This window comes from Ursus americanus, chromosome 8, assembly GCF_024610735.1.
Source record: "Ursus americanus isolate L20-20 chromosome 8, mUrsAme1.1.p, whole genome shotgun sequence".
NCBI classification, from domain to species: Eukaryota; Metazoa; Chordata; class Mammalia; order Carnivora; family Ursidae; genus Ursus; species Ursus americanus.
Window position 1 is genome coordinate 42,448,826 of NC_142134.1, and position 22,538 is coordinate 42,471,363.

The 22,538-nt window shown below is 47.3% G+C and overlaps 1 protein-coding gene across 6 annotated transcripts in view; it reads right to left on the reverse strand.

Moving 5' to 3' along the window:
- Positions 1–5,439: 5,439 nt before the first annotated feature.
- Positions 5,440–22,538, reverse strand: part of PDGFRA (platelet derived growth factor receptor alpha) — a 45,071-nt gene continuing 27,972 nt past the window's right edge. For 5 of the 6 annotated variants that reach the window (XM_045815997.2, XM_045816001.2, XM_045815999.2 and 2 more), the window contains 9 exons: positions 22,304–22,457; positions 21,278–21,444; positions 18,719–18,834; positions 18,256–18,378; positions 16,807–16,918; positions 15,390–15,489; positions 15,170–15,275; positions 13,615–13,856; positions 5,440–8,492 (listed from right to left, as the gene is read on the reverse strand). In XM_045815997.2, coding sequence (XP_045671953.2) covers positions 8,345–8,492; positions 13,615–13,856; positions 15,170–15,275; positions 15,390–15,489; positions 16,807–16,918; positions 18,256–18,378; positions 18,719–18,834; positions 21,278–21,444; positions 22,304–22,457 — 1,268 coding nt within the window. In that variant the 3' untranslated portion in view covers positions 5,440–8,344. Of the gene's footprint in view, positions 8,493–13,614; positions 13,857–14,159; positions 14,902–15,169; positions 15,276–15,389; positions 15,490–16,806; positions 16,919–18,255; positions 18,379–18,718; positions 18,835–21,277; positions 21,445–22,303; positions 22,458–22,538 lie in introns of those variants that run through there. The other variant, XM_045816004.2, reaches the window with a different exon arrangement.

Genomic DNA, 22,538 nt, shown 5'->3' on the forward strand with positions numbered 1-22,538 from the left:
ATTGCCATGCCTTATCATGCTTAGATAATAAAATGTTCTCTACTTCCTCCAGTTCGGTACAAATTCTAAACTTCACGTGAAGTTTTAATTTCTATTTGCCCATCTTGGACCTACTGAAGTCAGCAAAGGAAAGGCTGCAGGGGCAAAAAGATGACTATGGTGTTTCTTCTCTATTTTCCCCAAACTAGAGCTTTTTAACTCCTTCCCAACTCACAGTCCCTTCAAGGTTAAGAGAGGTATCATTTGGGAGGAAGTGAGAAGACAGAGATCTTACCTGGCTGGTACTATGCTGAGTTAGTGTCAAGAACGATGGAAGTTCTGAGATGTTATCCTACTTGCAAGCCTACGAGCTGGCCTACCACAGTTTCATGGGTGCTGCCAGAAAACACAAGAGACTCCTGGGTCAGAAATGAAGGACTTTTCTCCTCACAATCCAGTAAACAGCATGAACTTGGTATTTATCAGTTTTCCCGCACCCTGAACCCTGAGAGGGTAATGCAAAGTGGCCTGGGTGGGTGCTCACAGGCAATGGCTTTGTGTCACAGCTCAAGAACCCTAAGCTTAGGAAATACCAGTGTTTGGGGGTTTTTTTATTATTATTATATTATGTTAGTCACCATATAGTACATCCCTGGTTTCTGATGTAAAGTTCGATGATTCATTAGTTGCATATAACACCCAGTGTACCATGCAATACGTGCCCTCCTTACTACCCATCACCAATCTATCCCATTCCCCCACCCCACCCCTGAAGCCCTCAGTTTGTTTCTCAGAGTCCATAGTCTCTCATGTTTCATTCCCCCTTCTGATTACCCCCCTTCTTCATCCCTTTCTTCCCCTACCAGTCTTCCTAGTTCTTATGTTCCATAGATGAGAGAAATCATATGAAAATTGCCTTTCTCTGCTTGACTTATTTCACTTAGCATTATCTCCTCCAGTGCCGTCCATGTTGCAGCAAATGTTGAGAAATCGTTCTTTCTGATAGCTGAGTAATATTCCATTGTATATATGGACCACAACGTCTTAATCCAGTCATCTGTTGAAGGGCATCTCGGCTCCTGCCACGATTTAGCTATTGGGGTGCATATGGCCCTTCTCTTCACTATGTCTGTATCTTTGGGGTAAATACCCAGTAGTGCAATGGCTGGATCATAGGGTAGCTCAATTTTTAACTTTTTAAGGGACCTCCACACTGTTTTCCAGAGTGGCTGTACCAACTTGCATTCCCACCAACAATGTAGGAGGGATCCCCTTTCTCCACATCCTCTCCAACAATTGTTGTTTCTTGCCTTGTCTATTTTTGCCATTCTAACTGGTGTAAGGTGGTATCTCAGTGTGGTTTTGATTTGAATTTCCCTGATGGCTAATGATTTTGAACATTTTGTCATGTGTCTGTTAGCCATTTGTATGTCTTCATTGGAAAAGTGTCTGTTCATATCTTCTGCCCATTTTATGATTTGTTTATTTGTTTCTCATGTATTGAGTTTGAGAAGTTCTTTGTAAATCTTGGATACCAGTCTTTCATCTGTAGTATCATTTGCAAATATCTTCTCCCATTCCGTGGGCTGCCTCTTGATTTTTTTTACTAGGAAGCACCAGTGTTTTATAACAGGCTGCAAGCACATCTGACCAATGTTTGTCCCAGAAGAGGACATCTTCTTTACCATACCCGCCATCAAACAAATCTGCTTCCTGCTCTCACTACTATCTTCTGTGTTGTAGAGATTTTGTCTGTTGTATTAATTTCTGAATCCCAGGGCCTAAAATAGTGTCTAGCTCAATAACATCTAAGAATAGGGGAATAAAATTTGGGGAGGATGGATGTGAAGGGGGCCGTGAAGTGTCTGGAATCAAGCTAGGACGGGGCTGCAGGAAGCAAGTCCACCGGGTCCGGCTACCGAGCCCCGCCTTCCCATTCCCAAATGTTCCAACACTTTGTGTCCTCTGGTTGCAGGAAAGCCCCCTTAAGCTCTGCTCCATATCGTACAGAATATACACGATACATTCCTCCAGCTTTTCATTACTCCCCAGCACAGACCATGGCCCTCCATCCACCAGTTTTCTGCTCTGGGCTGCTCTGCTCTGTGATGTAATGTTCCCCTCAGGTAATTAGCCAGTTGGAATCAACCCTGCCAGCTGCCTCAGTGAGGCTTAAATATTCTAGAGATCAACTAAACAAAGAAGAAGCTGTTCTCCAATAAATATTTGTTGAAGAGATTAATTAAAAAACGACTTTCTGTAGCCAGATCATTACATCACGTCCCCGTGCATTTTCTGCACTTAGGAAACCCACCCCAACCCTTCTAGGGAAGAAGGAAACTGTCTAATCATCTCAGGCTAACGAAGGGTACTTTGCAATTGTCTTAATATACGCCAGATATTACATGCAACCGTGTGGGATAGCAAGCTCCGCAAAATGAAAAATGTAACGGAATGCTCAAGTCAGAGACGAAAACGGTTCTCTTCGTTCCAAAGAGTTACTTAATTTCTAATCAAGTCTAAAACTTTGACCAACCCAACAATCTGCAGCTTGAGCACCACACAGAAAATACTGGATCCAATTCTGTTTGGAGCAGTCAGCATGAAATGTAATGAAATTCAAAATAGACAGGATACACATGCTCCAGAGGGAAGTCATTAATACCCATGAATAATGATAAAGCAAAATACCATCTGCCAGGATAATGTGGCAAATCTTTTTAAAATTCCAATTAGCCTTTAAACCAGAAACAGGGAGCAAATATGCTCCCCTTGCCATGTGAAACCACGTGTCCTTGGTACCTCCATCGCTCTATGTAGACTAAAACGGGGGTAATGGAAACATTCCCCACAGAGGAAGAGATTTTGGAGCATGCGTTCATTATTCTTTAGGGCACGGGTACTATTTATGTAGCTGGGTGGAACAGAACATTATAATCTGCTAATGAAGGCCACATATCTATTTTCACATGTATTTAATTGTGGGGCTAAAAAATTGTGTCTGTTATAAACACAGTATATTAATTTTGCTGTTAACAACGTGGTTGGGTTTAATCCTTCCATGTATTTGGAGTCAGAGATAATGAAGCATTTCCATCACCATTATGTGGGGGGAAATTGCCTAGTTTATGATGGATTCAGACATTCTATGTCATTTTCCTGAGCTGCATTTTATGAAGCATATAACTATTAGAATCGTAATATTCATTATTAGAGCTGTTGTATTATAGCCCCAAATGAAATTATTATAAACGTTGGAAGTACTTCCACAGGCCAACTAGTCCATCACTTATCTTTTGAAGTATCTCAAGAAGCAAAGCAATCTACTTCTGAACACTAACATTTTCTCGGTATCTCTCGTTTTCCCATGATCTGGTGTGGTGTATACAGCACTGGGATTAGTGTACTTGGAATTTCTAGCCCTGGTGCTCTCGTGACTCAGCTGTATGGTGTTTAGAAGTCACTGGGTTTCCTCATCTATAAAATGTCTTCCCTGCCTCAAAAGAATCAGAAGTAAATGTGAAAAGGATCTTTAGAGTTTTAAAACCCTCCGATAGTGGTAACTGGGTGACGGGCATTAAGGGGGGCACGTGGTGTCATGAGCGCTGGGTGTTACACACAACTGATGAATCATTGAGCACTACATCTGAAACTAATCATGTACTATATGTGACCTAATTGAATTTAAATTAAAAGAAGAAATCCTCCGATAGTAAAAGTCATTTTTTTCGTCATGAGGAGATGAAGTGGGCCGCACCGTCTGCATTGTATTAAGAGGCAGAACTATACATTAAAAAGAACAGAAAGATCGCTGCAGGCTTAGCGCCTCGTGTGGATGCTACATCAGGCAGCTCGTTTCATCAGTAGGATTATTGTTCCCAAAGTTCCGTCTCCTTCTTGGGGCTGGAACAGAAGCAGAGCCAATCAATACCCAGCCTACAGAGCCTACGGTCTGAGTCTTCCAACTTAACTCCAAAGAGGTGAACTTTGATCTGCACGCGAATCCAGTATAGGTAATAAGGAGTTATGTTGGAACATTCCAATTACTAATAACAAGCCATTTCCATCATCCAGAAATTGAAAATAATTGTATAATTTTTGTTTTTTAAATCCTAAAGTCATTTGATTCGACACGCTTCAGAACACAAAAACCAACATCCTCCCAACACGTACCACATCCCAGTGAGCAATGAGACACGGAGGAAACCCTAGAAAACTATGGTTCCTAAAGTAATCTGCACAGCAGGTGATTCGAAAATTTATAATCCTAACGGGAAGACTTGGGCTCCACAGCAACGTATTTCTGCACACCCTTTGGCCTAGCCATTTCCTTCCTAGGATTCTGTCCTAACGAAACACTACTATGTGGGAGCAAGGATGTGTGTGCAGAGCTTCGTGAAGTCATTCCAAGAGCAAAGCATGGGAACCGGAAATGCCCCTCGATTCTGGTGCACTCACATACTGTGAAACTGTACGCTCTTAAAACATGCGGGAGGTCTATCTATAGGTACTTCTCACAGAGATCTCTACAACACCGCACTGGAAGAGAAAAGCAGCAACTCTGATACCGCTGTGTCAGTACAAGTTCATCGATCGTCACAAAGGCGCCACTCTGGGAGATGCTGATGACGGGGGAGGCGGGGGAAGAGGGGAAACCTCTGTACCTTCTGTTCAGTCTTGCTGTGAACCTGAAACTGCTCTCGAAAATAATGTCTAGGTTACAAAAATGGGGGGGAGCACTTTACCAAGTAATATGGAGGTGCCTGGGTGGCTCAGTTGGTTAAGCATCTGACTCTTGGTTTCAGCACAGGTCATCATCTCAGGGTCGTGGGATCGAGCCCGGCGTCACGCTCTGTGCCGCTCAGCGAGGAGTCGCTGGAGATTCTCTCCCTCTCCCTCTCCCCCCTCCCCCACTCATGTGCGCATGCTCTCACACTCTCAAAAATAAAAATAATCTTAAAAAAAAAGAAGTAAACCCCATTTAGGTAAAATATGAAGCAAAAATAGAGATGTATACATATGCATAGAAACAGATGCATGGAAAGGGAACTGGGAAGACAGATGTATCTGCCTCTGGGGACCAGCACAGAGACAGGGAAGACGACAGAATGAAAAAAGTCTGTAATCTTTTCTATTACATACATGTACAATATTTGAATGTTGTAGACGGTAACTTCTGTCCTGTACTCCTTCTGCAGGGGAGAAAAATACCATGCAATACACTGCTATTGAAACAAACAAACAGTAGGCTTGAAGATGAGACAAGTGCCCGTCATCTTTAAATCAGACCCTGGGTCTGAAAACTACCTAGCTCAAATACTGTTTAAATCCTAAATTTCCTCCTGGTTTCATCGAAAGCATAATAGGAGTCCTACTGAAATGTTGCTACCAAAGCAAATTGAACGGGATGGCATTAATTTATGTGATTTGGCTAAAAACAAAAATGCTGGAACCTTAGCATAACTTTAAATTATATATATCATTTATTGAAATATAAAGATCTTCATTTACACATTTTAAAACAAAAACACGAATGGGGCATTTTGTAATACATTTTTTTTTTTTTATCAGTAGACCCTACCTATTGAGTTACTTCTCACACATTCGCCACACCACTGTTTTGGAAACACTTAACGTATTTTTTCTCTTTATTTTTCTAAAATATAAATTTTGGACATTCAAAAGTGCAACAGTCAATGTGCCTGTGGGGAATATCACAGTCAAAAAATACAAACAAAGGCAGTGATACAGCTTGTCATAAATGTTTTGGCAGTATTCTCCGAGTCTATATAGAAATACATATATACATATCGATGTATAACATCGTTTTATCTCACGTCCCTCTTCACAAATATAGGACCATTTGTACAGATTGGCAGACCACATTTTAAGGACATCATCGATCATTTAAAAAAGTCACAATTGTGTTTCTCAGGCCAGCTTTGATTGTCTTCATAAAAATAGAAAGCAGGAAGGATTGGCAAATTTTCATCTGGGGACTTTGCAGGAGGCCAAAAAGGAAACAAATCTGTGATACACTGAAAACACTGTAAAATTTTAAAAATGCAGTCACACACGAACTCAGGTGGGAGTAACTCATTAGGACTGGAACCTGCTTGTCTGAGAATTTTCATCCAGCCTCATGGCGTCACAGGAAACTCAAAGGAACATCAAAATGCAAAAGCACCGACAAAAGAAGGCTGTACAAGAGGCAGTGAGCGATAAACAGAATGCTTGAGCTGTGATTCTAGAAACACGAATGTATTTCAAGTCTAATTGGCTCTACAGAACCTAGTCAGATTTTCTTTTTTAATTGGCCAATCTGGCTCAGTCTTCACACTTCGTAAGAGCAAGGTGGAGGAGGAAGTCGGGCTTGCACTGAGACTGCGCCAGCGGGTCGTCAAGGACCGGGTGACCGCGGCTGCATCGTCCAACTCAGCACCTGCAGGAGCGCACAGTGACTGCAGTCGTCACAGCCCAGGTTTCTTTCAGCCATGAAATGGTATCGCAAAGAATGTCAATGAACCCGCACCGATCAATTTGACAGTTTGGATGTATGTGACAATTTGTCCTGCCGGCTCACCCCAAAAATTCAGCAAAACTCAAAAAAAAATTTTTTTTCACCAAAATATTGACCTGGTTACACAGAGACTCGGGCCACTGAATTGCGTCATTTTCGTACGTGCCATGGGGGCGAGTCCAGCTGCCCCATGCAGTGGGAAGCAGTGTCTCGACTTTTAGAAGACCTGCCAAACCAAGATGTAGTGCTCTCAGCCTCAGCTGAGACAAAGTTAAACGAAGGGTAGCCATGGCTAGACACAGGGCATTTAGTGTCCCTGACCCAAAGCGAAGGATTTCAATAGTAGGCTTCCTGCACGGGTGACTTCATTGATTTCCAATGATCTGTTTCCCACGGCAACTTCCTGTAACCTAAGCTGGTGTTTCCCAAGCCTGGCTCATCAAAACAGCCAGGGAGTCTATAAAAATACAGGTTCCTGCTCCTGGCCAGACTCAGTAATTCAGAAGCTCTGGGGTGGGGGCCTAGAATTTGGTGATCCTGGCTGCGATTACTTTTGGGAAGGAAGGATCCAGGCTGACGCACACACAGCCTTCACTGAACGATGCCCGTATGTTCTCACAGTTTCAAACTATTTCTCTGTGGGGTAGGAGATGAAGGAAAGGGGGCCACAGTCAAGGCCTCCTTCTGACTCTTCCAGGGTTCGTAAAATTTTAAAAATATAGATGTTGGGATACACCAGGCATGAAAATGACCTCTGCAAATTCAGTCTTTTTAGCGATGACTGTATTTTCCATTGGGTAATAACACGAGAAGTCATGTTAGGCATAGACTTATGCCTTTCTACTAAGAACATTTACGATTTAGGGGTTTTGTTTCTTCAAATCCCATCACTTCAGAGGGCAGTTACGTGTTTTTAGTACAACGGATTGGGGAACCTATTCAGTACACAGTTAAAAACACTGACTTTCTGGAAGATGCTACTTTCACTTTGTTCTCTATGTTCAACTAAATTTAATCACTAAAGCTATTATCATATTTTCTAGAGAAATATCGGTTATTTGATATAAATGTCAAAAACTGTCAAACTTGTCGCCTACTTAGTAAGATTTTTTTTTTAATTGTGCTTTCTCTGTAGGGAAAACGTGTTACACATTACACATTTAGCATTACTGGTAACAGTAGTATTATAAACGTAGACTACAATAGGAAAATGAGTTGGCGGGCTTCTAAATGACCCAAATCTAGTAAACAAGATTGGTTAATTATTATTCTTTATCTCTTTAACACTACAAAAAGTAAAATGCTATAGAACCAGTACCTTTTAAGGTCTGAAAGTGGTTTTGCATGTACTTCATAGAGGAGCTCAACAGCAGCTGATCCAGGTTTCAAGCAGGAAGTACATGGATGGGATGAGTGGTCTCTTCCGAAGTCCAGAGAAGACAGTTCATACGAACTCTAAACACGGCCTCAGTTAGACCTATTTACATAATTACAATGCTGGAGTTTTCTCGCTATCAAAGTTGTGTATGTTGGAATCTCACCAATGCCCTTGACACACAGCGTTCACCTTCCGTGGCCTATCTATCGCTTCCTTGTCCCTCCATCTCCAAACTTCACGTGCCGCCGAGATGCTACTGCAGCTTTGCCAAGAGGCATCGCTGACATAGTTCATTTCGAAATCCCCCATTCATCCATCATGAGCAGGCTCCCTGAGGCCCTTGGCTGGGAACTTCTCTTTACACCTCACCCAAGTCTCCTCCCAAACTTTTGCATTGCAATAAAGTGGTTTTCTTAAAGGGATCCAAGGTGGCTCTAGGAGTGGAAGGTACCCCCCGAATCTGCCAGTCACAGGAAGCTGTCCTCTACCAGGTCTGAGGAGTCTATGCCAATGTCGTCCATCATGTCGATGTCCTCGATGGTCTCGTCCTCTCTCTTGATGAAGGTGGAGCTGCTCGAACCTGTCTCGATAGCACTCTCTTCTGAGGTCTGCGAGCTGGAGGAGAGAGAGGACAGGAAAGGCTAAGCCCAGGTACAGACCCATGAGACTGTGGCTGGGTGGCTAGGATGGCCCCCCAAAGGCAAAGGAGCTCTTCCTGTGAGTCCTTTGGCATTCAACCTCAGGCCACCCAATCGGGCAGGATTCTGCCGCCAAGCCAGGTGGCTACTCGTCAGGCATCACACCAAGGTGGGCCCCGTCCAACACCGAGATCTGCAGGTCATCTCCACGCTTCAGCTTTCCTTCTCTTCCGTCGAATCTTTTTTTTTTTCTTAAAGATTTTATTTATTTGTCAGAGAGAGCGAGCACAAGCAGGGGGAGCGGCAGGCAGAGGAAGAATAGGCTCCCTGCTGAGCGGGTAGCCCGATGCAGGACTCGATCCCAGGATCCTGGGATCAAGACCTGAGCTGAAGGCAGACACTTAACCGACGAGCCACCCAGGCGCCCGTCTTCTGTCAGATCTTCCAGCAGAGTTGCTAACAAGCTGTGACCATTTCTAGCCTCCCTACTCAGTCCTAGTAGAAAAGCTAGCAAGCAGTGCCTGATCAGAAGACCACAGGGAAGGAAAAGCACAGAGGAATGAAATCAGCTGCCAACTACAGCCGGGCCGGTCACTTGCTGTCCATGAAACCTCCCAAGTGTCCGAACAGAGCTCTCAGGATCCTTGCCCACGTTCCGGGAATGCCTTCCTCCCCCTCCCCACCCCCTCCCCGCACCGCCCCCAGCCCCAGTCTGGAAGGCCACGTGAAGGCTCTTTACCCCCCAGAGGAGCGGCTGAAGGGGAGCGTTCTAGAGTCTGGAAGCCGTAAGTCTGGAATCGTCCACCACTCAGCAGCTGTCGGAGCCACACCAGTCACTTAACCCCCTGAGCTTGTTCCCTGGTCTACAGAATGGGATGACAGTAGTGCCTGACGATATTCCTGTTTGTCGGGGCGATCAAATAAGGTAATAACCGTAAAGCACTGAGCACAGTACCTAGAACATACTACGTGCCCGATAAATATTAGCTGCTGTTATGATTATACAGGACAGTATCCTTATTGTTTGAAGATTTTAATTATCTATTTGACAGAGTGCACACACACAAGCCGGGGGGGGGGGGGGCGCGTGGCTGGGGGGGGTGCAGGGCGGAAGGGACAGAGGGAGAGGGAGAAGCAGACTCCTCACCGAGCAGGGAGCCTGATGCAGGGCTCAATCCCAGGACCCTGAGATCATGACCTGAGCCAAAGCAGACACTTAACCGACTGAGCCACTCAGGCGTCCCCAAGAGTATCCTTATTCTTAGGAGATGTTTGCTGGGTTTCAAATGTTTCGGCAAGGGAATAAAAGTATGTGTGTGTACGTGTGTGGTACATATATTTTACATATTACATGTTATTAAATATGTATTATAATTATATATTGTGTATATACATAAAATATGCATAACTATATATTCTATAGTTAGAGAAAGCAAATGTGGCGAAATGTCAACAACTACTAAAGCTAAGTGGTAGAAGCAGTCTGTCAATTTTTCTGGACATTTAAAACTTCTCATGAAAACGTTTAGGGAAGAATCTTCCCTCGTCTCCAGCCTGTCATGATGCCCTGTCTTCCTGTCTCTACACCCCTCCTGCCTCATCATTCTCCTGCCTTGGACTGCAACATGTCTGTATGGATCTCTTTGCTCTGGTTACATGCGGACAGGCCCGTCCCTTCCCACCGTGAGGCCGCAGAAGTGACACGTAAGCCGCACCGCTGGCTGGCCAGCCAGAGGAAGGAGGCTCACACACATGCTCGCCGGGCTCTCGCCCTGCCAGCTGCTTTCTTCCAAGAGGGCCAGGCTTCACTCCTCTGCCTTGCTCCCCTCCTCTCCAGGTCAGTTCCGTTTCCAAGCAGAGACCTGAGCCTGGCAGGTAGGGGCCTACGGGACACAGTCTGCTGCCATCCACCCCAAGGCCCCTGTGGCCCAGAGGGCTCTTAGAACCTGCAGGGTTACTAAACTGAGGTTTCCTTTCGCAACCCCACAGACTGGGCTCTTCCCTAGGACCGAGCGTTCGTCTCTGTCCCTAATTTGTACTCCACCCTACCCCCAACTTACACGCCGGTCCCAGAGACTTGCTGTGAACCCCAGTCCACTGGGCTGGTCTTGATCATCACGTCGTCCTGACAAGCCCTCTCCCCGCGGACCAGACAGATCCGCTTCCTGGGGCCCCGGCCAGTAGCGGGAGGCCAGAGCCAACCCCTGAATGTGGACCCCAACCCAACTAGCACGTGCAGTTATGAGACTTCTTTGGACACTGTGATTTGGACTAATGGCCCCTTCCCTGGGGGCCAGTCCTATAGTGGAGTCACCCCCACTTGCACTGACCCTCCTGGGCCTGGTGTGCTCCTCTCTGCTGGTCCATGTCACTGAAAGAAGGCAGAGGGGTGGCCATGGAGGAAGCCAACTGCACGGAGACTCAGGCCCCGATCATCCTTGCTGCTCACCAGGCTTCGCGACGGGCCTAGAGCTGATGACTGGGCTTACTTCTGATTCTGTTCCTGTGGCCCAGAGCCTTGCTCCTAATAGTTACTGAGCCAGCACCCCCAAGCCCTCTACAGCAAGCAAGGCCCAGTCTCATGCCCATTCCCCTCCCAAGGCCAAGCCTTCCGAGCCCGAGGAGAGGATTCCACAGGACCATTAAGCCTTCATAGACCCAGAGCACCCCAACTCTGGCACCCCCACTCCCATGATGAATTGTGTTAACTCCCCCCCCATGCACATGTTGAAACCCTAATCTCCATTGTGATAATATTTGGAGATAGGGCCTTTTAGGAGGTAATTAAGGTTAAATGAGGTCATTAAAGTGGGGCCCTCACCCAATAGCACTGGGGTCCTTGTAAGAGGAAGAGACACTCGCAATGTGCACACAGAGAAAGACCACATGGGGACACACTGCAAGCCAAGGAAAGGGGCCTCAGGAAAAACCAAACCTGCCAACACCTTGATCTTGGGACTTCCAGCCTCCAGAACTGTGAGAAAACAGATTTCTATTGTTTAAGCCCCCAAGCCTATGACAGTGTGTAACGGCAGCCAAGCTGACCAAGACGCGCCCCATGCTCAGCCCACCTGTCAGAGCCATGGACTCGCCTGACCTGGGGTAGTTATTTGGGACATACTTTGCACAATTCAAGAATGAAACATTATCACCCTTGCAGAAATTCTAATTATCTAAGACAACAACTATCTATCAGCTAGAATTATTCTCTCTATGTAACGGATGTGAAATTCTCCAGTGCAGCCTCACGTGTCCCCAGAAAAGTTCTGGACACCTTATTTATTTATCAATACCACTTTCTAACTTAACTTTGAAGCAAAACCCTTTTATAACTGAAATATTATTCAGAGTCCCCCACATACAAAATAACCAAAATGGATGGCAGATCTGGGGTCGATGCCACCACAGATACCCAAAGCTCGGAGAAACACTTTGCTAAAAGAATATAAACATATTTTTGAAACTGTCCTGAGCAAAGGCAAGTCAGGGCATTCTGCCCAACCTCCCCTGTTCTCATAACACATTCCAAAAACAAAAAATGCAACTATACTTTTTAAATTACCTGGTTCATACCAACAGCAAGGGATGTCACAATCATAAGGCTCCAGACTAATAATGCCATGTGCCTCTGCCTAATAACTGTAGTTAGCTAACCAAAAGATTGAGGAAAAGAGCCAAGAGCATCCTGAATAAAGAGAAAAAAAAATACTCATACGCAACTCGGACCACTATCATCACTTTCTTGCACCTCTGTTCAAGGGCTATCTATGCAAAGACAGTGGGGAACTGGACGCGGTCCCCTCATCGGGACTGTGTAAACTAACAGTGCTAGTCCTAGATGCTGGGTGTTAGCATCGTCTCGGTAATAAATTAATGGATCCAGGTGATCACCAATGACTGTTAATGTCACAGAAGGGGAGACAGCTGGACAGCATGTAGCTCCCACTGGACACACACAGCACCATCTTTGAAGCACGCTTGCCAAAAATCTAACCTGAGCCAGCTCAAGGCTCCAGACTACCAGTTTACAGCAAATACAGGAGACAAAGCATGTGGTTAAGACACACCACAGGATGCAATCAGCAACACTGTGAATGTGGGAACGTTCCAGGCAAATGCTCTGGTTTCTTCACAAATACTATGCTAAGGGGGTAAAAAGGGGCGGGACAAAGGTATAGAATCATAGTGACTAAATGCCATGTGTGACTCCTATTTGGGTCTCAATTAGAACAAAACAAATGCAAAACCATATTTATGAGAGAGTCAGAAATTTGAACACTGAATATCTGATGTTCTTGACGATTTATTGTCAATTGGTGGGGGAGGGCAAGATAATGGTATTGTGGTTATTTTTAATAACTTAGTAACTCCAGTCATTTTTTAAATAGAGCCTTTATCTTTTAAAGGCATCTAATGGAATGTTTATGGATGAAATGAGATGATGGCTAGGATTTGCTTCAGAACAATCCAAGGAGCGTAGATACGGCTGTTCGTGCAGTCTGGCCTTGAGTTCATAAATGCTCAAGTTGGGTGACAGACGAACTGACAGTTCACTATTCGACTTGGATCGGGCAGGTTAGAAATCTCCCATTATAAAAAGAAGGAACAATCAGCCAGGAGGCGCCTGGGCCTGGTTCCCAGACATTCTAACTTGTTGGTCTGGGTGAAGCGTGTGTATCAGTCTTCAAGCCTCCCCAGGAGATCTGAACTTGCAGATGGGGTTAAGATCCACTGATACAGTCGGTATCAAATAGCCCAGTCTAGCCTCTCTCTCAACTCTCCCTCCAGTCCAAGGACAGACGTAGAAAACAGCGAGAGAGACTTACAGTATCTCAAGAATCAGGGCTGCAGGGACGGTTTGGTCAAACTACCAGAGGACTCAGGTCAATGACTCCCCACCAGGGAAGCACGTCCCTGCCTGCTCTACACGTCCCCCAGCCCCACAGAGCCCACGTTAGGATCCTCTGGGAAGCATTTATAAAACGTAACGGACCCGTCGGGGGCTCTGCAGCCGGCTGCCGTGGAACAGACGCACCACCGGGCGAGCCTCACCATCAGGTGCGCTGGGGGGCCGAGGGGGGCTCTGCTGGACGCCCTACCTGTGTCTGTTCCTCTTGCCCAGGTCTTCCTCCTCAGGGACAGGGTCGATGTCGGGCAGGGGGATGATGTAGCCGCTGTCCGCGCTCAGCCTCTGCTCGTCCAGGCTGCCCTCCCAGTCCTTCAGCTTGTCTTCCTCGTTTTTGTAGGTGACGCCAATGTAGGCGTTGTCGGCGTCCACGCGCATGCGCGCCACGGCGGGGTGGTCGCTCTTCAGGAAGTCCAGGTGAATCTTTTCGTAACTCTGCGGACATTCGTTTGACACAGTTAGCCAAGTGTCACGGACCAAATTGCAGAAAGGACACGCAGAACTTACTCCCATTTAACCGCCTGTGTCTCCAAACTCCCTTACAGGTAACGGTATTTAGACGACTGAAGGAGAGTCAGATGTCAACCGTCCCCACAGATGTGGGACATGAAAAAGGGCCACCAATGACAGAGATCTCCCACCATCCTGCCAGTAAGATGTCATTCACCTAAGATACAATGAGCCCCTTCTCTGAGTCAGCAGCTAGGACTGTGTCCCCTCACCCCCCCACCCATACACCCGCTCCCTTCTCTGGGACTAGCATGGACCCTTCTGGTCCCCATTACATGGTCTCCCCAGGGCTTGGATGGGTCCCAGTAAGAGCTGGCAAGACTTCCACTGGGAGCACCATCCCTGAAACTTTCCTGATCCCTAAATGTTGGAGAAATCTAAGTCAAAACTTACGAGACCTTTGGTCTAACAAGACCCCATTTTCAACAACAGTTCCAGTCTCTTCCCACCAACACGTCTTACTTAACCCAGCCAGAACTCTTTGACTGACCTACCATCATCATCTTCTGCCTCCTCATTGCCACACTTATAGGAGTTGTAATGGGCAGTGAAATAATCGATAGACAAAAGTATTGAACTCCCAGTTCAGGACGCAACCTCCTAAGGCCGCTCCTCTTTGAGAAGGAGAAGTAACAAATACGAAGACTCTACACAGGGACTAATCCGAATCTCAGAAATTGGGTTTATTATACAACTGTGTCTGGGGTTCCTTCACAGCATCTCAGCAGAAAGTTGTTTTATTCATTAACATATCCTGCTTGGTTCCACGAAATGACATTTGTTCCTTTGAACAATGCTTCCTATTCCACAGAAAACCAGCTGGAGCCACAGATAACAGCCGAGGTTGTTCCTTCCAGTCAGCTGGTAAAAGCCAATTTCACATGGATTTAAGTGCATCCAAATCAGCGATGTAATGGCCGTGGGCGCCTGGAGACTTCTAGCTGCACAGTAGCTTCGGATACGCAAACATCTGGAGAATAAAGTGCTTACCGGTGTTGCACACTTCAGAGGAAAGGGGAGCCCTGCACAATGGGGAGGGTTTCAGACATCACTGCTACCAGGGGCCTGGGGAGCACTCCAGGAAACCCAGGCCACTGGATCAAGCGATCTTTTTCCTCCTCTGAAAATGTTCCTTTGAAACAGTGTTGAACGGTGCTGCTCGCTCGCAGAACTACCAGCTACTGACGTCTTCCCTTTGCCCATTCCTACCCACCCATCTTTGAGGGGCCCAGACAAACCTTCTTATACTGTCCGGGCAGCAGGTTCTCCACAATCTCACTCAGGTGGTAGAAGGAGGGTCTCTTCTCCGGCTCACTGTGCCAGCATTTCACCATGATCTCGTAGCTGTGGGAGCACAGAACTCAGAGTGGGCACAGCAAGGAGTGTCAGGACACCCCCCACAACCCACAGACCCACTGGGCATGAACACAAGGCCCACGAGATGGGGAGGGGGCTCACACTTCACTGGTGGCGTGGTCAGGCTTGGCCATCCGGTACCCACTCTTAATCTTATTGTAGAAAGTAGAATCCACCATCATGCCGGGGTAGGGTGTGCCGCCTGAAAACCAAGGGAAACCACCAGGATTAACCTGCGGGTGGGACACTGCTGGAACTCTCAGGGTGTCACAGAACCTAAAGAAAACATCTGGGGATCCCCACTTGAAGTTCAGGTTCTTTCAAGGAAATTAAGTGTTACCATCTCCTTCACTTCACAGGCTTCCCCAAATCTTAAATAGAACCAGGACTTCCCCCCAATTTTAAATGGAACCACGACTTAATGTTGGTCAAGTCCAGACACCCAAGGCAAAAATTCTGCATCTTTTGAAAAAGCACAAAAGCGTTTTTCAATGCATCTGACTACTGGTTCTACATACACAAAGCAAAATAGAAAAGCAAGAGAAATTGAGCCATTGAAGGCAAAAAAAAAAATCATTTTCACCAAAAATGTTCAAATAACTAGAGCAAAAGTCGAAGTCAGGGCTTGGAATATCTAGTTAATTCTCTACTTTTAATAGACTATGAGACTCAGTCAAGCTACAGCCTGGGATGGCCCACAGTGACATCCAATCAGGGAGAACTGGGGTCGAAAAAGGAGACGGGGCAGGGAAGAAATTCTTTCCTACCACATTAAGATACCAGAATTCAGGAAACATTTCACTGTGTATAGCCAAAGCCAGATAAAGCTTAGTTTCCTCGCTAAACCTTCCAAAACTATGGCAGGCCTCCCTTCTCCTTCCTCTCCCATTACCGGTTTACATCGGCAGCACACAGTTCATTGCTACATGGAAGTCTTACCTCTCCAGATGAACTAAGGTCAGGGTCGTGAATCACTCCTCCCTACGCCCCCAGGGCCCTTGCCTGGCAGCACGGGGTACCTGTATCATTTGGGACCTAGTGACTGACTCCCTGGACGACCAGGAGGTTCCTCTCCTCCTCCAGAGCGAGGACCAGGAAGGCAAGTCACGCCCCTTCCCCCGCTGTACCATTTTCCACCTGAGCATGGATCGCCATGAAGCCACGGACAGGCAACTCTCCACTCGTGAACCTACGGAACTCCAAGCCCCAGGTGCAAAGCAGCTGGGGAGTGGGTGTCCTCGGGAACACTTCCAGTGGGAGAGTCACTCTAGCACAGCCCAGAGGAGAGGAGGAGCACAGGCCAGAGGTGAGGGCGCAGCCCCCCAAGACTCCCGGCTCCATCCAAGGGGGCATACAGCAGACATCGCAAGTGCACAGGGCGTGACGTCAATCAGCTGCCGTACACCTGACTCACAGCAGGTAGCTTAACACCGTTTACACCCCAGGGCTTGGAAAACAGTGCTTCCCTTCCAGTGCTGCTGCAAAACCACCCCAACGAGCGGAGACGTCAAGCCCGTACCGAGGGAAAAGATCTCCCAGAGCAGAATGCCGTAAGACCAGACGTCACTCAGTGTGGTGTAGAGGTTGTCGAAGATGCTCTCAGGGGCCATCCACTTCACAGGGAGAAAGGTCTGCATGGAGAGAGGGAGGAAATTCAACCCAGCATACCCCCCGATGATGTCCAGCAGCAGAAACAGCCGGGCTTCTTTCTGGACTAATAGTAACTTGCGCTAACAACCTCGCCCACAAAATCTTGGTGTTTTTTGTTCAGCGCTACGCTCTCCACACTCGGAAGCACGCCTGGCACCTAGTGGGTGCTCAATAAATGCGTCATGAAGGATGGATGGTCGATGCTGCCTCTTGTGTCCTCCCAAGAATAGCATCCAAAAATATTTAACCCTGAATGTTTACCCAAAGCGTGACAGCCTGAATGGGCCTGTCTCCTATTGCAGGTGTTCCTAGGAACAAAATTAAAAACAGATCCAGTGATCTGAGAACCAATTACATTTCTGAACTTTTTGGAAATAGTCGTTTCATAATTTTGCAGCCTCTTCTGTGAGGCTGGTACCGGCTGCGGTGGAAACACGAAACCGAGGTCACCACATAAAGGGACCACGTTAGCATCCTCTGGCCCTCTGAGATGGCAGGCAACATCTCAGATCGTCGGCTTCTTAAGCAGGTCAGAGAGTGACTCCACCTAAACCCACTGAGCTGTTCGGGCTGCCTGAAGCTCCAGGTCACAGCCACACAGCACACGAACCACATGGACCCCAGACACAGACCAGGGGCCTTCTGTGGGCGGACACGGCGGCCCGAGCGGTCTCACAGCCAGTGCAGTGGCGTGATCTGGAACTGTACCGACAGGCAGCAAATGCATTCCGAGCTACCACATCTGCTTAGAGGGGCAAGGGGTGGGGAGGACGATTCGATGGTTAATTTAGAATGACTATCTTTCAGGAGACTGGGCCTCTAAGACCCATTCACTCAAATGGTCTCAATGTTATAGGGGTCACAGATGCCATCTGCAAATTTGACAGAAGTCAGAGCTTCTCTCTGTGGAAACGAATGCGTGTACACAGGCACACGTGAGGAACAGCTAACACTTGTCAGTGCTTGCATGTTCCAGGCATGGGTCTAAGCATGAACAGTAAAGTCCCCGCATCACCCACGGCAATCCTGGAGATAGGTACTGTTACCAGGTCACTGCTACGGACAGGGAAAACCAAGGTACAGAATGGTCAAGTAACTTGCCGCAAACCTCCACTCGAGTGAGTCCCGGAGCCAGTACTCACGCCCAGCAGTCTGGCTGCAGGGCCTGTGCTTCTCATACTGATCCCCTGGAGCCCATTCCTGAATTTCACAGACTCCACGTTAAAAATACGGACACTGAGTGGCCAGCAGCAACACCTAGGTGCGGAGATTCAGTGAGGAAAGGCGAGCATGTCAAGGGAGCGGAGAGAGCACATACACTGCCTTTTGACACGTAGTTCGAATCGTGCATGATGTCTCTGGCCAGGCCGAAGTCACAGATCTTCACGATTTTCCCTTGCGCCAGGAGGACGTTTCGAGCAGCCAGGTCCCGGTGGACACACTGCATGGGAAGGGAAGAAACAACAGTCTGTCCATCTGCCACTAGCCAACGTCACCCATGCAAGACTGGCCACCTCCCGGTGGTGCTGGCAGCTACCTCAGGGAGGCTGTCCCGGCACAGAGCGCTCACCCCCTCCAGGCTCTCCTCCCAGCCACTCCCAAGAGGGAGAAAGCTCTAGAGCAGAGTAGACACCTGATGATATCAGACTCCCCACTACACTTTGGGGAAAAGGAAGAAAGCAGCAGCCATTGCTACCGGCCTCTTCGAGACCTTCCACGTGCAGCTCACTCAGACCTGTGACCTGGATCTACAGAGAACTCTGTTCCATGAACACACTTACATTTTTCGAAGCCAAAAATTCCATTCCTCGTGCAACTTGATAGGTAAAGCTCAACAAATCCAACAAAGTAAGGCCTTCTGAGTTATCATCCGAAAGGAGGTTTTTGACTTCTGAGTCTGCAGAAAAAGAATGACGTGTGTTGGCCCTAGAGGATGGCGTGAAACATCCCCCACCAGGATGTTCCCACGGGGCTGGGCCACTTGTCAGGCTGCACAGGCTTGTCCAAAGAACGGATCTAAAATTATTTTCCTATAGCATTTCCAGCCCTACGGGCGGGTACGTAAGCCATGCAGAGGCTCTACCATTAAAAAGAAATTCGCAGAAATCTCTCTGGTTTATACGTATAGATATCCATAAGGACCGGTCTAGTGGGTTCTCACACGTATCTTGTTGTTTGCTTCCCAAAATTTCTTTTTTCAGCCTTCGTTAGCAAGTTACCTCAGCCGCCTCTAACACACACACACGCACATGCAAAATCTTCCATGATGAATAGACATGAGGGCCTTTTGAAAAAGTAGCTTCTAGGAATCCCCCCCCCTTCTCTTTCTCTTTTTAAAGCCACCTTCATAGTGTTTGGCTCATCTCCTGAATAAAATCCAGCCCCAGTCAGACTAGAGGTAACAATCTTAAAGGTCAGTGCCAAGGACTTCGCCTCTAGTTCCTTTTGTAAGTGTCCACTTTCCCCAGTTGGTCCCATCTGGAAGGGTCCCAGGGTTTTCGAGGAAGGAGGTAATCTAGGCCAGCAGTTCTCATTTCTTTTTAAAAATTTTCAGGCAAGTGAAGAGTAGCTACAGCCATTCATATTTTTCCAGCCAGCTAGGAGAAGGCCAGAAGCAGCAATCTGCCTGCCAGCAGGGCCTGGGCTGAGCATGAATCAGGTTCCCCTGACTTCTGGGGCCAGGTCCAGCCTGGGAAGCAATGTAAACTATTTTTAACAATACGGGAGGGGAGAGGAAGCACTGGTTCCGACAGCTCTCATTGGCTAAGATTTTAAAAGGGCCTGGAAGTGTACCCATTTGGCAATGAGAAGTGAATGGGACTTGGAACTGCAGCAGTGGAAAATATTCTTGCGTACTGAGCTTTGCAGAACAAGCACATTCTTTTTTAACAGATTGTACCTTTCACTGAAGAGCCCCGCAAGCATTCAGAGCATATCAGTGATTTTCAAAATAATTTCCACAGCAGCTCAACATTTTTTACACTGACTAATGGGAGGGCTCAGGCCCAATAACACAAAATCCCAAGATGTGTCAACATGAGACCCAATAGCAGCGTCCTCCCCACTCCAAGCCTGGGATTAGACGAGAACCTGGAAAGGCCGTCCACCCCCCCAGCAGAAGCGGGGTGGTCCATCTGCTCTGGGCATGGGCTAGGCTCCCTGGAGTTTATAAATCAATGCAACCCTGCCACATGTTCATCTGTTTTGAAAGATCAGACAGACCTTCCTTCAAACAACATTCAACAGAAACACCCAACACTCTTGTCGGAAAAATACAACCTCCAATTGTTTACTTTCCGGTTTCTATCACAAAGTGGATATTAACAAAGCTAAAGGCAAGGGCTACTGAGCTCCTAGATACCAGAGACGTATAGAACTAAAATTCTGAAAAAAATATTAGGAACTAACGTAAGATAACCAACTTTTAATTTTGCCAATAAGGGTATGGAGGGGAAAAAAAATATCAGCGATCATCATACTTTCATTGAAAAAAAAAAGACACATTAACACCAAAAAAAGATAAGCATATCAAGATAAATAATCCTTTCAAAGGTTTACACTTAAAGTATGAAAATATGTTGCATTAAGTCTTTACTCTTGGTGCACCTGGGTGGCATGGTCGGTTAAGGATCTGCCTTCAGCTCAGGTCATGATCCCAGGGCCCTGCATTGGGCTCCCTGCTCAGCAGGGAGCCTGCTTCTCCCTCTGCCCCTCCCCCCACTCATGGGGTGGGGGGGTGAGCGCGCGCATGCGCGCCCTCTCTCTCAAACAAATACAATCTTTAAAAAAAAGTCTTTATTCTTTTTCTTCTTTTCAATTCACAGGCCACAAACTTCTGAAAACACGTCACAGAAGCAGTTGTGCAGACATGCAGTTAGGGACCACGGGCTGGCAGTTCTGCTCACCATGCCTGCTCACCTTCCCCGGAGAATTTTTTTTAGGTAGACTCCACGCCCAGCGTGGAGCCCAACACCGGGCTTGGATTCACAGCCCTGGCATCAAGACCTGGGCTGAGATCAAAAAGTCAGACGCTTAATCGACCAAGTCCCCCGGGGGGCCCCTTCCTCTGAGTATTTTAAGCGTAGGTTTCCACCGCTATCTGAAAACAGAGCGTTCCTACAAACCCCTGCGTAAGTCCGAATGGTGTAAAGCAAAGCAGCAATTACTACTTCATAAAAACCACAACTCCTTTTCGGACCCCTTGCAGTGAGTGAGAGCAAGTACTAATGTAGGTCTTTCATAAAAGCAGAGTGGCAGAAACCCAACCCGCGGAGCGCAGAGGACGCGTGTATGGTAGTGAACCACGGGAAGAGGCAGAGAGTGGGCAGGGACAGGCTTACCTAACACAGACTTCTTCTTAGACGAGGCCGGGCGATCATACAGCGATCTCTGGATGTCTGAGTACTTGGCAGCCTCTTTCCTTTCCAGCATGGGGACGTACTGGGTGGCGTCAGCTTGCTTCATGTCCATGTAGTCACCGTTGTTTTCAAAAGATAAAATGACGTAACTGTAACAACAGAAAAAAGAAACCTTATTCAGGGTGCCCCTCGGGGTGGTCATAGCACCTTCAGGAGGCAATGGCCAGGGGCCGACAGTAGGCCAGGCGGCATGGCAGGTGCGGGGCAGCAAGGGATGAGCAAAAGCAGAAGCCCTGTGCGCCTTCCATGCGGGGCAGTCTGGTAGGTGACGGGAGCATCCATCAGTAATCACACAAATGCATGGGTCACCTCAACTCTGGTGTGTCTGTCTATATTCTTGCTCTGTTTTCCAACTCATGGGCCACAAACCCGGGCCACACGACCCCATGGCTTGGGCGCCTCAATAAATTCAGTGCCCATGTGGCGTCCATCAAGTGATTCAATATCAGGTGAACTTGGGCTTTCTGATCCTACAGAACTTGAACTCCAACGCAGATCTCTGTAGGGATGTGTAGGTTCCTGCAGTTGGGATTACCACCACGGGCTGGATTTCTAGGCCCAGGTTCAGCAAGGTGAGAATCTCAAACTTGGAGATCCTCAGTTTCTCACAAGATACCAGCAGGGAGGCATCCCTGGCCAGAGCTGTATTTTACACGTCTGAGGTGGCCCACACATTAACAGCAAGATGGCTCCCAGAATGATTCCAACTCTTGCTTCCATTCAAATTTCTCAGCAAGGCCTCCCCACGTGATATCTGGTCCAAAACGCCTGCAGACAGGTATGTACCGGCTGCGTCAGGGGATGGGGGAGGGCGAGCAGGGTGGCGGGATTCTAAGTCTTCCTGCCTGCTGGCACTGGATGTGCAGACATGGATTCTATGGGGACATGGGTTCTCGCTACTGGTGAGGACAAGCTGAAGACTCACACAACGTGTCCCTCTGCACCCACCTCCGTGTGCTGTCATCGGCAGGGTTCAATCCAAAAATGTCCAGCTCTTTCTTTGGCTTCTCCGGGTGGCGGCTCAGGAAGCTATCCCTATTCTTATGCAAATAGTTGACCAAATCCCCATAGAAGCAGTACTCAGTGATGATGTAAATAGGGCCTGTGGGAACCAAAACCAGTTAAGAAATGGGCATGAAAATGAAGAACAGAAAAGCCATGAGATGCTAGGTTTGCCCTGGCA